At 36.8% G+C, this 13,357-nt stretch overlaps 1 protein-coding gene across 5 annotated transcripts in view; it reads right to left on the bottom strand.

Annotated features, from left to right (window-relative positions):
• Positions 1-1,853: 1,853 nt before the first annotated feature.
• Positions 1,854-13,357, bottom strand: part of LOC6504479 (transcription factor mef2A) — a 47,236-nt gene continuing 35,732 nt past the window's right edge. For 4 of the 5 annotated variants that reach the window (XM_032452353.2, XM_032452355.2, XM_001966950.4 and 1 more), the window contains 7 exons: positions 11,990-12,410; positions 11,445-11,601; positions 11,135-11,382; positions 10,886-11,069; positions 5,490-6,214; positions 4,200-5,427; positions 1,854-3,939 (listed from right to left, as the gene is read on the bottom strand). In XM_032452353.2, the coding sequence (XP_032308244.2) occupies positions 3,935-3,939; positions 4,200-5,427; positions 5,490-6,214; positions 10,886-11,069; positions 11,135-11,382; positions 11,445-11,601; positions 11,990-12,410 (2,968 nt within the window). In that variant the 3' untranslated portion in view covers positions 1,854-3,934. Of the gene's footprint in view, positions 3,940-4,199; positions 5,428-5,489; positions 6,215-7,019; positions 8,833-10,885; positions 11,070-11,134; positions 11,383-11,444; positions 11,602-11,989; positions 12,411-13,357 lie in introns of those variants that run through there. The other variant, XM_032452356.2, reaches the window with a different exon arrangement.

Below are 13,357 nucleotides of genomic sequence, written 5' to 3'. Positions count from 1 at the left end.
GAACGATCAGGTGGTGCTGACATGGATCGATTTGCGCAGCGCCTCGGCAGTGCTCGGATGTTTGGACAAAATGCGTGGCAGACGTCGCGGCTGGGTCGCCGTGGTGGGGGCTGATGGAACACCCACCAAAGTGGCCAACAAGAAGCGTTTGGGAATTCGCGTCTAAAATGGGATAGTTTGGCAGAATAACTTTCAAATGAGAAAAAAAAAAGAAAAGGGCCATGGGACCTTAGTTCATTTTCCTTTTTTCTTTTTCTTAATCAAATCTAAATTAACCAAAAAAATATATAATTAAATAAAATTTAAGAAAGAATCAGTTATATTACAATTAAGACATTACTTAATATTTTAAATATTAATTGTTATATTTAATCTTAATATTTTTTAGATTTAAAATTATTGAAATATTTTTAAATTTGTTATATATATTTTTAAGATATTAATTATTATTATTATTATTGTTATGACTTCCAAGTGTGTGGTGCAAACGAATGTCGACCAATTTTCGCCTGTTTTACAATTTGGACTACCAGGCGACCAGGAATCGTCAGAAAGTGGTTGGAATCTGCTGCCGTGACGTCACAGGAGGCAGAAAGGGGTGGCAATATGCTTGCCACACCCTCCCACAGGCACACAAGTAGCCTTGCCCCCCACTTTCTTCTTCAAAGGATTTTAATCACGCAGGCGCCAGATACAGGGCGCGCATTGGAAACAAAGGATAATAAGGATTTATTGAAATTGAATAAATACGATTTAGAGAAACAAACTATTAACATTTTAACAAAAAAAAATGCTGAAAAGTCTGCAAAACATATTTTTTCCCAAGCTGATATCTTTAATTTTAAACAAATTATAGTTTTTTTTAGCTCAAATAGCTTCAAAATATTCTTCCAAATCGTTTAAGACCTCTCCCATCAAAATCGGATGAAAAATGGCCGAGTTATAAACAAACATTGTGATTTTGAATTTGAATTTCGCGCCCTTGCCGGCTGTGTTGCGCCAGCCATTTTAGAATTCCCAACCGCTTCTAGCGTCGGGCAACTATAAATGAAATGCTGCTGAAGCGAAATAGTTTCTTAAATCCGTTAACACTCGGCCATTTACCGTCCGATTTGGACGGGAGTGGTCTTAAACGATTCCTGGGAGCCGCTTTAAGCGATTTAAAAAAAAAATCTCCGAAATTCGTTCAAAAAATTTTTTATGCACAAATCTCAAAATTTTTTTGCATAAATCGCCTAAAGCGGTTCCCAGGAATCGTTTCACACCACTTTCGTTCAAATCGGTTGGAAAATGGCTGCTTGTTAATGATTTAAAATTTAAATTTCGCTGCAGCGACGTTCTATTTATACTTTTCCCCGGCTAGAACCGGTTGGGAATTACAAAATGGCGGGCGACAGCGTCAGTGGCAGGCGCTCGAAGACGCTCCTTTGAAATGTTTGTGTTCCGATATCTCTGCCATTTCTTCACCGATTTTGAAACGGAATGCCATTTTGAAATCAGAAGATCAATATCTTTCGATTTGCATTAAAAAATGGCACCACCATTTTTTGTCGATTTTCGGCAATTTTTGTGACCTTACCCCTTGCAGAATTTGTGAAAATCCGGTCAGATTTAAGTTTTCCAGATTTGGATGGGGAATGAGAGTACTCCAAAATACAAGATCGGGAAGGTATAACATTCACCGATCGGACCAATATTAGCCGAGTTATAGCTTTGGGAAGATGGCAGATTTTGATTTTTTTGGAAATTTGATTTTGAAGAGTTAAGTTTTTGAGTTAAAAAATAATTATGGTTGTTTTTTGGCTATAGAAAACTTACCTTATCATTATATAATAAATAAATAAACAATTTAATTTTTTTTTGCAAAAAAATTTTCATTTTTTATTCACATAAAAAGAGATAACGAGCAGATAAATATATTTTTCTGTAAGGTGGCTAGGAGGGTTAGGAGGATGGGCTGTTGTTGGATGGGTTTTCGAAAATTTCTGGTTCTAGAATCTTTTTGAGGAAGTTATCTATAGGTTGTTGTGTTGGTTTCAGTGATTTTTCAGCTTCTGCACTTGGGCAATAAGAACATCAAAAATACATTCATTTTATTCATTTTTTTTTTGTTTTTTGTAAAGTTAGATATATAGTGTTTCAGGGTGTATATATATATGTATATATATATAGCATAAATTATTTTTGTTTTGTATATGTGTATAACATTTAACACTAACAATTCTCAAGCGCTCTATCTCTCTCTCTCTTTCTCTTTCACTCTAGCTGATGCTATCTCTCTCTTCATTCATTGACTTTGTAACATTTAATGAGGAATATATGCAATCTCTGAGATTGTTAACACATTTATCGACTCCATAGTTGAACATCTAGATTACGTATGTCAATCAAATTGTTTATCAAGCTTTACGTTAATTATTAATTAATACAAATACACAAAAAAAATTATTAAAAAAAAAAAAACTCTTGGTATATAATTATTAATTGTAGCAGCCTGTTGCTTTCTTTGTTTCAGTTTTTTTTTTTTCGTTTGTTTCTTTAAAAAATATTCAATTCATTCTTGGGGGAAGTGGGGCGAAATTCGTGGTTCGTTATATTGATAGAATACGGTAGTACATTACATTTAACATACATATATATATTAAGTTTATAAATTAGTGATTTTTTGTTGTGGGTTTGTGGGATTTTTTTCTTTCAAATGCAGATTTCTTTGAAACTCTCGGATCTTGGAGGAGGAATATTTATGAATTTATTTTTAAGCTAACTGCTACAATTAAATCGCAAATTCTCGTTGTAGGCTTCGGGTTGGTTTCTTTCGTATTTTGTTTTGTTTGTCTGCTTTTTTGTGGTTTCACTGTAATACACTCTATATGGTAGGTGATCTAAAGGATAACTCTCCGATATCTGGCTTACGCAACTAATTACATAACAACTATCAACATTAAACATACAATATATAATTATAATAATAATAATAATAATAATAATAGTAATATTTATATATAATAACATTAGTTACAGTTTCATTTTGTGTGTGTGTAGGTGTATTTGGATCTTTATCCTTCCATTCCTATTTAATTTTAAATTTAAATTTAATAAAAAAAAAACCATAAACAAAATAATAATTGCATTTCTCTTTAAATCAAAAAAGTCTTTTGGAATTCCTCGCATATTCATTATATATTCGTAGCTACACATAAACATATATAATATATATATTTTTTTTTATAAATTATTAATTGTATTTGTTTTTGTGTTTTTTTTTAAACCAAAAAAGAAATTATATTTTCCAACTTAACTTAAATCCCAAAAAGGTAAGATTATTTTGTTTTTAATATTTAAATGAAACTTAACTCATTAAAGAAAAAAATGTAAAAAAAGAGAAACAATTTACAAATCAGACTTTAAACAAAAAAAAAATAGATATATATTTTACATTGTAGTAGGGAATTAGTTCGATTTGTTCATTAATTTTCCATTTTTTTATATTCTTGTTTCGGGAGTTGATTTTCTTTTTTGTTTTTGTTTTTTTTTTTTTTTTGTTTTAGGTATATGGCAGTCGTTATCATTGTTTTATTTTAAACCTTTTGAGATAAGATGACTTTTTTCTTCCAAAAATCAATATTTAAATGATATAAAAAAAAAATAATAATTATACATAATTTTTATACCTAAAACGTAAGCAAAAATTACAAACTACTAGTGTTTTGTTTTTCTTTTCTTTTTTTTTATGGTAAAAAAAAATTGGTCCTTTTCGTGAAACCATTTAGTTTTAAAATTTTGTCCGTGTTTGTTTTTTTTTTTCTGGGGGGTTTCTACAATATAGATTTTTTTTCTTAAAACTAGGCCTGTGTAGGAGTAACAATTACTCTTATTTCAAAAAAAAAAAATTAGAAGCAAGTCCACGTAGTTTAATTTGTTGATCTGAAGCCATTTAAACTGTAAGAAAAAGAAAATTGTATAAGAAAATTGAAAATTTTAAGGAATTTCTATAAGAAAAATGATTTATTTCTTAGGAAGGAGTGTGTTTCATTTTTGTAATTTAAGATTTGCTTTAATTTTAAGAGCTTTCTTTAAAAAATATGATATTTTAAAAGGTTTTTTCTATAAAATTAATTTAAAAACTCTCTAAAAAATTATTTTTAAAAATTATTTCAAATAAAAACCACACTCTTTCCATGAAAAACCATCACACTCACGCTGATCGAAGGTGCTCGGATTGATATAACTGATCAGATCCTGGTCCGACATGGTGGTCAGCTCCTGGGGAATGGGCGGCTGGACAGCCACAGCGGCGGCAGCTGCCACAGCGCCCACTGCCGCCGGCAGGATGCTGCCCGCCGTGGTGGGCGCCGAGGCCTGCTGGGTCATCACCGCTCCATTGGTGGTCACAGCGGCGGTGGCCACCGATTTCTGCAACGCATTCTCGCTGGCCAGCGCCACGATCAGAGATTCTTGTGGTGTCGGCGGCACCACCGGCATATGATGGCCAGTTACATGATGGTGTCCGGTCACATGATGACCCCGATGGCTGGCCACATGCCGGCCATGATGGTTCATCGACTGGAAGTTGGCGGCCTCCACAGCGACGGCTGCGGCGGCGGCAGCTGCTGTTTCCTGGGTGGTTGAGTGATTCAGCAGAAGATTGACCAGAGGATCTCCGGCTGCGGTCTCCACGGCGGATGGCGGGACGACAGCTGCGCGGTAATGGTGCTGCTCCTGCTCCTGGGTGGTAATGAAATCCGCCGCCGCCTTAATAATCATATTACTGACGGCCGTGGAGGTCGCGGTGGCGGCCACTTCGGGCTGCATGACGGCCGGCGTGGGCGGCATGGCGTCCACCACGCCCACACCCGAGGCCGCTGTCGGCGGGCTCATCATAATGTTGCTCAAGGCGAGAGCAGCCACAGCGGCGTCCTGCTGGGTGGGCTCCGGCTGCATGGCGATGTCGTTCAGGATCGAGTTGGCCATGGTGACCTGGTGGGGGGCTAGGATATTGGGCACTACGGCGGTGGCGGCGCCATTCGCCGAGCACAGTATGGTCGACGGCGACACGGCGGGATTCATGATGATGTCGGTGGATAGACCGCCGGATACATCGACGGGAGCTGGGGCGAGACCGGCTGCTCCGGCCAGAGCTGCTGCTGGCTCCGAGTTGAGTATGATGTCCTGGGTCAGGGGTGAACTGTTGGGTGAGCTCTCCGTGCCGCTCAGCGAGCTGGAGGAGTTGGTGCTGCTCAGCGAGAGGCTCCGCTCGAGGACGACATTGGGCGGGGCGATGCCCACCTTGGCCTGCAGGATGTCGGTCAGGGCGTGGTCGATGACCGCCGAGGTGGTGAAGAGGGCCGGTTCGGAGGTCCCATTACTGCTGACCACGGACGTGGACTTGGTCAGTTCGTCGATGAACTTGTGCACTTGCTGTTGTTGCTAAAAAAAAAAATAAATTAAATAATTAATTAAATTTTAAACATAAAAAATAAAAGACCAACCTGCTGCTGCTGAACCTGCACCTGAACCGCCGCCGGCTGCTGCTGTTGCTGCTGCTGCTGCTCCTGCATTTGTTCCTGCATCTGCTGGACTTGCTCCTGGATCTGCTGCTGGACCTGCTCCTGCATCTGCTCCTGGAGCTGCTGGTGCTGCTGCACCACATGCTTGACAATCTCATTCTTGACCGCCAGCTCCACGGCGACAGCCACAGCAGCCGGATCGATGTCCACGGCGGCGGCCACCGCGGCAGCCGTTGCCGGAGCCACCACGGCCGGGAAACCGGGCAGGCTATTCGACTGATCGTACATGATGGTGTCCAGGCTGGTCTTCCGGGCAAATCGATGATGGTACTGCATGGCGGCGTTGGGACTGTCCGGCGTTGATTCCCCGGTTAGGGGACTGTGCGAGCTGCTCTCGTCGAGGAGCTCCGTCTTGAGGGCCTCGGCACTGGCGGCCACGGCATTCAGATGGACCAGCTGCTGGTCGGTGATCATGGGCGTGGCACTGGGCAGGGAGGAGCGACGCACGCCCATCGGTATTTGGGTGGTGATCGGTGGCGGCATCATTCCGGAATCGATTTCATGTTTCGCCTCAACGGCATCCGTGACACCCGACGAGTTGGGATTGCCGGACGCTGATCCGGAGTTCCAGCCACCGCTGGCCCCATTGGAGCCGCTGGAGCCACTGGCGCTGGGCGCTGCTGTGGTGTCCATGAAACTGCTCACATCTACAAGAGGAACAAGACAACAAAAAAACGGAGAAGGCCTTTTAATAATCACATTTTGGTGATTGGATCAGTTTTTGTTTTGAGAAAATGGGGGTTTCCTGTATTTTTTTTGGAGGGCGGGGCGAGGGCGAGGGCGAGGGCGAGGGGGTGGACGTATAATAATAATAATAAAAAAAAAATCATAATCAAAAATAAGATGTAATAAGAAAATATAAAGCTATAAGGATCTGAGAGAGAGAGAGTGGGTCTGTTCCTAAGCCGGGTGGTTGTCTAAAAAAAATATATATAGTATATATGGTATAGTAGGGTCGCCGAGAGAGATCTTTCCAAATTCAAATGCTTTTCTTAAATTTCCACTCGTTTTCCAAACTACTACTTAGAAACTAAAAACAAACTTAGGCTAGAGTTTAAAGAAAAGCACTCGAATTCTCAAGATCTGCCATCTCCGCGTTAATATCTTAAAATCTACTTAGAATATAGTTATATCTAGTAGGACTATGGATACTGTTTAGAGGTAAACCTTAAAAGCTAATGAGTTCTTATGCTTGGTTTTCGCAAAACACACTCCATTCGCAAGATCATTCGTCCAAACTGGCCCAACGGGCGCAAAACTGAGATGTCAACAAAGGGAACAGCCGAACCAATCCGAATCATCAATGTAAAAGTCAGAAAACACACCAAAATATTTTGAAAATAAATCAGACAGACTCTTAAATCTGCAAACATCATTTTACAATTATTTTTCCAAACTCTAAACTTTCAACAACAGTCAAAAATAGTTCTAAAATAGTAAAAAATAGTAATCATGTCCCCCTAAAATTTAATCAACAATCTCTCAACAACATTCAAAATATTCAACAATTATTCACCAAACCCTTTCATTCGTTCAAAACTCATTCCAACACTTATTCCAACACTCATTCCAACACTTATTTCAACACTAATTCCACCATTCAAAACTTTAAAATAGAGGACTAGCACTCAACAACAATTTAAGACACAAATTGCTAACTTTTCTTCAATTCTTCAATTAATTCAACAATTCACCAACAAATCAGTCACACCAACACACTCCAAGCTATGAGTCTTATATTCTAAGCTTATCAACTATTTCTAAATGTTTCCAACTTAAATATTAATGCTTAATTTAATAGTGTTTATAGGGATTAGTAGTATTTGCGAGCCAGTACACCCAATATGTTATCAGGCTCGCACTTCCTAAGCGGGTTGGCATTGATCTAAAGCTGTTGTCTTTTCTCTAAGGCGTAATGTTGAGGCTCTGAAGTCGAGCGATGCTCAAAAATTCCACTCGTTCTAGACGAGTCCCATCACTACCACCTCTTAAATTGTTTGATCTTTCAGAACAAGTTCCCGCTTCCATAACCTATTTAATTCCACATTATTCTGGCCCATCTCATCGTTGAGAACTGAAGATATTCTGTACATGAATTGCGTGATTAGTTGGAAGGAGAAGAACCGAACTTTCAAAATAGGATAATGGCAAATGAAAGTATATATATTTGATATATTTATCAATAATTGATGTATAGATGAAGATTTAAACTGAAACTGAGTTTGAAACTGAAACTGATTCATTAGACACTAATGACTTTGATTTTCGATAGCTTCCCCCGATAATAATCGATTAATTGTCAGATCTACTTCGATTTCAATGATTTAACTTTGACAGGACAGGACACAAAACTGATATTATAACTGAGATTCCACTGATGGTGTTAGCTTTGTTTTTTGGATATCGAGATGCTTAAAAGGTAAATGGTTATATATGTGATATGGATCGGGTTTCCCTTAAAGTTAATAATTATGATTAATGTGTGTGTGTGTGTGTGTTGGGTGCAGGTGTGTGTGTGTGGGTGTGTATGTGTAGGGGGGTATTACGTGTTTAAATTAATTAATAGACATATAGAAAAATGGTTTACGAAATGGCAAAAAAAAGAATTTGTACGTTGGTTGTAATTTTTTTTGGTCATTTTTTTTTTTTTTTTCTGTAAAAGTCTGATGGTTGTGTTTTTGGGTTTTTTTTTGTTTTTTTTTTTAACCAGTACCCTAAGAAAGTATCCTTGGAGCTGTTGAAGATTAGAGATGAGACTAAAGATGAGCTGATGTTGGGCTGTTGGCGATAGTAGTAGAGTCGATGGAGTTCCGTCGCAGGTCATCGGTCGGTCGGTCATCTAATCCGGAGTTCGTATTCGCTGCTTCGTTGATTTATCTGATTTCCATATCTTTTCTTTATTTTTTTCATATTTTAAAATATTTTTTTTAATATTTTTTATTTGTGTCTGTGTGACGTGTATGGGTGTGTGAGTATTTATCGACCGATTGCTGTGATAGCTTCGATTAATACGATCGTTCTGTCGATCAAATATCGATATCATCGATTTATATCTGTTTTTTTTTTAGAATCCAGCGTTGCTTTCCAGGCAATATATATATATATATTTTATAGTATATATATATGGAGATACAAGATATATATATATATATATATCGGTGTCTATATTAATGACTTAATTTTGCTTTAAATTTTGGCCTTGCATTTTATGGCACTCAAAATGTTTACATATTTGACTATATAGTTAGATTGAGCACCTAAATTGCTAAGAGAAGGGGAAGGAGGAAGAATATAAAGTAAAAAATATATATATGCATATTTTTTGGGGGTTTGTTGTTTTTGTTTTTTTTTTTCTAAATATTTTTTTTTTTTTTTTGAGAAGGAAAAGGGAGTAAAGAGTTTTTATCCTGATTTATTAATCATTTTTTTTTTCCTGACTTTTTTTCCGAACAAAAAACAGGTGTTAGAGAGGGTCACTGCCTTGTGGGTTTTTTTGCTTCTTGATTTAAGGATTTCTTTCATAAATCCTTACGATCTTCTGCTGCTCTTCTGCTGTGTGGCTGGCTGCTTCTGTATTTCTCTGTATTTTTTGGTATTTCGGTTTTATTTTTATTATAATATATATATTATGTCTTTGGTTCAAGGACTTTGCTTCCTTCATCTGGTTATTATTCATTTTTAAAGGGGGGGTCGGGCTTGGTGGGTTAAATATTGTATAGGGGGGGGGGGATTGAGAACATGATCAAGAAAACTCTGCACTTCCAAACGCTCCCAAAATCCGCACACTCAACCAAACAAATTCAAACATCCTCCCAGACACACACTCAAACACACCCAAACATAACCAAAAGGCATTCGCACGGAATGAGTTCTAGAAAGAAAATTCTATTCTAGAAAAATGCAACTCAAATATTCGTTGGATGAAAGTTTTCTTCGACAAAATAATTGAATTCTTTGCAATTAAATACTATATTTGAAAATATAATAGTTTCTCATCGTCTCATCAAAATGGCAATAAAGGATCAAATCAAATACAAATACAAAATATGTACATTCATACCACAGAGTTGTTTCGATCAGTTCTTCCTGCTTTTCTGCTCATTTTTTTTTCTCTAAATTATTTAATTATTTAATTAATTTATTTTTTGATTTTTTAATTTTTTTTTTCTTGAGCAGAGAAAAAAAGAAAGGGTCAGAGATATATAATAGAGTGTGAGATAGAGAGTGAGACAGCGATTTGGGGGTGGGGGAGTTATTATTTTTTTTAAGGGGGTATCTTTTCTCCATAAAGGTGTTTTTCTTCTTCTGGTTTTGTCTCTTAATCATTTATAATTATTTAATTTTAATTTGAATATCTTTTGTGATTGATTATTCTCGTTTTTTTGTGCTTATAAATTAAGTTTTGTCATTTTTGTCGTTGATTTCCTACTTAGTGTACTAATTATTTAATGATTTATATTTTTAGACATCGATTTTTTCATGCGTTATTCGGTGCAGAACAAAAGTATAATGAAAGGCAGGCAGGAGTATATATATATATATAGATATGAATATGAGACATGATTGTCCAAATTGTTGGGGGAGGAAAGTGAAATAGATCTTAGACTATGATTAGCTTGACTCATATGCGTATTTGGTCACATTGTCGGCCGGTCAGTGTGGCCATGCTGTTTGCCAAAAAAATTTTAACATGAAGAATTCCCTTTTTCTTTGTTCGTTTAGTCCACATTCTACAGACTTGCTAATTGTTAAATATATATATTTAATAAGAAATTTAACATAAATTTAAGGTAACAAAGTACAATTTTTTTTAAGAGACAGGTTAAAGTACTGAATAACGCATGAAGAGATCTGATTGTTATTATATTTATATGTTTTTTTTGTACTAAGTTATATATTTTCTAATTCAATTACAAACAAATCTTCCTAATTCGATTCATAATTCTTTATTTAAGCCGCAAAAAATACTAATTAAAGGAATATTTAAAAAAAAAATGTTAAAAAAAACAATAATGAAAAAAATGAATGCGGCAAGAGTAGTGCTAAAAAATAAACTAATTATGCTATGATACTATAAAATATATATTTATTTTTAAGGAACTGCCTAAAAACTGACTACCTGATTATACTTTTTTTTTGTAATGCTTATTTATTTTATTTTGCTTTTTTTTTTTTGGTAATATTTTAGATATTTTTTCCTTTTGGTTTTCGTTTTCTATAAAATCTCCATGCTGGGAGTAAATTGAATGATATTTTGGTTTCTTTTTTGTATTCTTGTTTAAATATTATATGAGAACACTTAGTCAACAAATAGATACCTTGGGCGTGGATTGTGTTACTTAACGTACTGGCCGCCGCCAGCGTCGTGTACTGTCCCTTGGGCGTGTAGGTGAAGGTGTGCGGTTCGCTCTTCTTGCCGCTCGAGATGATCGACACCTGCACCTGGACGGGCTTCAGGATGTTCTGATGCAAATACGGCGGTACTGTGCATATCAAGTGGGTCTAAAATGGGGGGTTTACATGAAATAAAATTAATAACTATTATTTAAATATTATTAATTACTCACCTGATGCAAATACTCCTTGTCCGGTAGGACACTCTGCTCCCAAAGGGCAGCTGTTCCTCCAATCAGTTGCTGGCGAACTGCTATCTCCGTGGCGGGATCATCGCCGTTGACACTGTCGTAGGTCTCCTGGAACACCACATGCGTGTCCTTGAGGAAGTTCTTGCCAATAATGAAGAGTTCAAGACCACCATCGACGGGACAGGAGTTTAGAGACTTTTTGCAAATCTCTGGGACACCAGGTGGTTGAGCTAGGGAATAAATAATAATAATTAATAAAATTAATAATATAAAAAATAGTTTAAAAACTCACTGCAAATGATGGGATTCGAGCAGACTTGAAGGGTCTCGGTGGTGCCATCGTCCCGGGTTAGTTGGGTGCGGAACACCATCCGGCAGCGAGTGGACTTCTTTTTGTTCTTCTGGGCGAGGTGCTCTGGGAAACGGTGCTCCACATCCACATTGCGTTCCTGTTAAAAAAACAATATATAGTATAACTTCTTTTAGGAGATATTTCTTTAAAAACTATATGATAATCGGTACTATTCTATTATAATATCAAAAAATATAAAAAGTACTTATAAAAGAAACTATGTAAGGGCCGGAACTACTATAATATTTATAAATATTTAAGGTATATGAATTTTTAGACATGTCTAATAAATAATATATGATACCTGGTACATCTAACTTTTCTTTAATCAACAAATTATACATTTTTTAGGTATACTTTTATATTTATAAAATTTTTAAGGCAAAAAACACAAGAAAAATGGACAAACAGACTTAGAGAAAAGACTATTACTAAATAACTATTAGATACTATTTATATCTTAATCAAATAACAATAAAACCCACCTTTAGGATGCCAACGCAATCACAGGTGATGGTCATGTCCGTTTCGGGCTTAAAATCAATCTCGATGACCATCGTCCCGTCGACCTTCTTCTCGTTGCACTGCGTCGAGTTCTTGCCGGCCACCTTGCAGGCCTGGTAGAACATATGGGGCGCCACCCGTCCAATATCCGTGCCGATGAAGACCTGGAGTACGGCGGATTTGTCATAGCCGGTTAGCCGGACGATCGGGAAGCCATTGCCACTCCGATCCTTGACAGCACCACGACTGCCCTCGGTCTGGTAGCGGGCTCGGTGCTGTTGCTCCGGCTGGGAGACGATCTCCAGCTGGACCTGGCCGTCATTGGAGCTGGCGATGCTGTTGAGTGGGGTCTGGGGTTGCCTTTTATTGGCCACTCGGGTCACGGTACGGGATGAAATAAATCTAAATTGGAAAAAAAATCAAGAAATCAATTTTCTTTCATGGTTGCAAAATTTTCCATTATTATTTTTATTTAAAAAAAAAATCATTAAAAAATCAGTTTAGTTTATTTATCTTTTAAAAGAAGAAAAAATCGTTAAAATGTCTGGGATTATGTACTTGAACTTTTTGGGGAATCTGAATGTGGGATTTGGATATGGATTTTGGTATTTGAGTTTGAATTTGTATTCGATTTTGGTTTAAATGATTTATGGGCTGGCCGGGAAATAAAAAAAAAACAGGAACAGGCGGCGAATGAGATGATTTCTGATTTTTTTCTGAACAAAAAAAGTTAGCCACAAAAATACACAAATGAAAAAAACAGCTAACAAAGCTACAGATACATAGATACAAAGATACAGATGCAGATACTGAGATATTTTGGTTAAATATGTAAGAGCTTTTTTTTTTTTTTGGAAAATAATGTGAATGATATATGACTTTTGTTAATTACACACACTCGCACACTCATACGCACCTATACACTCGAAAAAAAATCTTAAACAACATTTTTTTGCAATTTATTTTTCTATTTTTTTCTATTTTTTTTTTGCCAAATTGTTTACAATTTTTTTTTGGGAAATTGTTTCTTTTTTGTTTACAAACACACACACACACACACATAGGCATCTCTCTCTATATACGTACAAGGTGGTATTTATTTATTTATGTACACATTTGTATATAGAGAGAGAGACAGGAACAAACACACACCGAGAACAATTATTATTATTAAAGAACAAAAGTCAAAGTCATCAAACTAAACAAACGCCTCTTCTTGCTCCCCTACTACGGTCTCTACTACAGTCAGCTCTGCCTACACACTATTTTCACAGTTTGTTTTCACAGTTGTGCTTTGAAGCAATTTTCGCCCAAAAGAATTCCATTTTTACACTTTAACTAGGGGTTTT

This window comes from Drosophila ananassae, chromosome XR, assembly GCF_017639315.1.
Source record: "Drosophila ananassae strain 14024-0371.13 chromosome XR, ASM1763931v2, whole genome shotgun sequence".
Lineage (NCBI taxonomy): Eukaryota > Metazoa > Arthropoda > Insecta > Diptera > Drosophilidae > Drosophila > Drosophila ananassae.
This window is presented reverse-complemented; position numbering and strand designations above follow the sequence as displayed.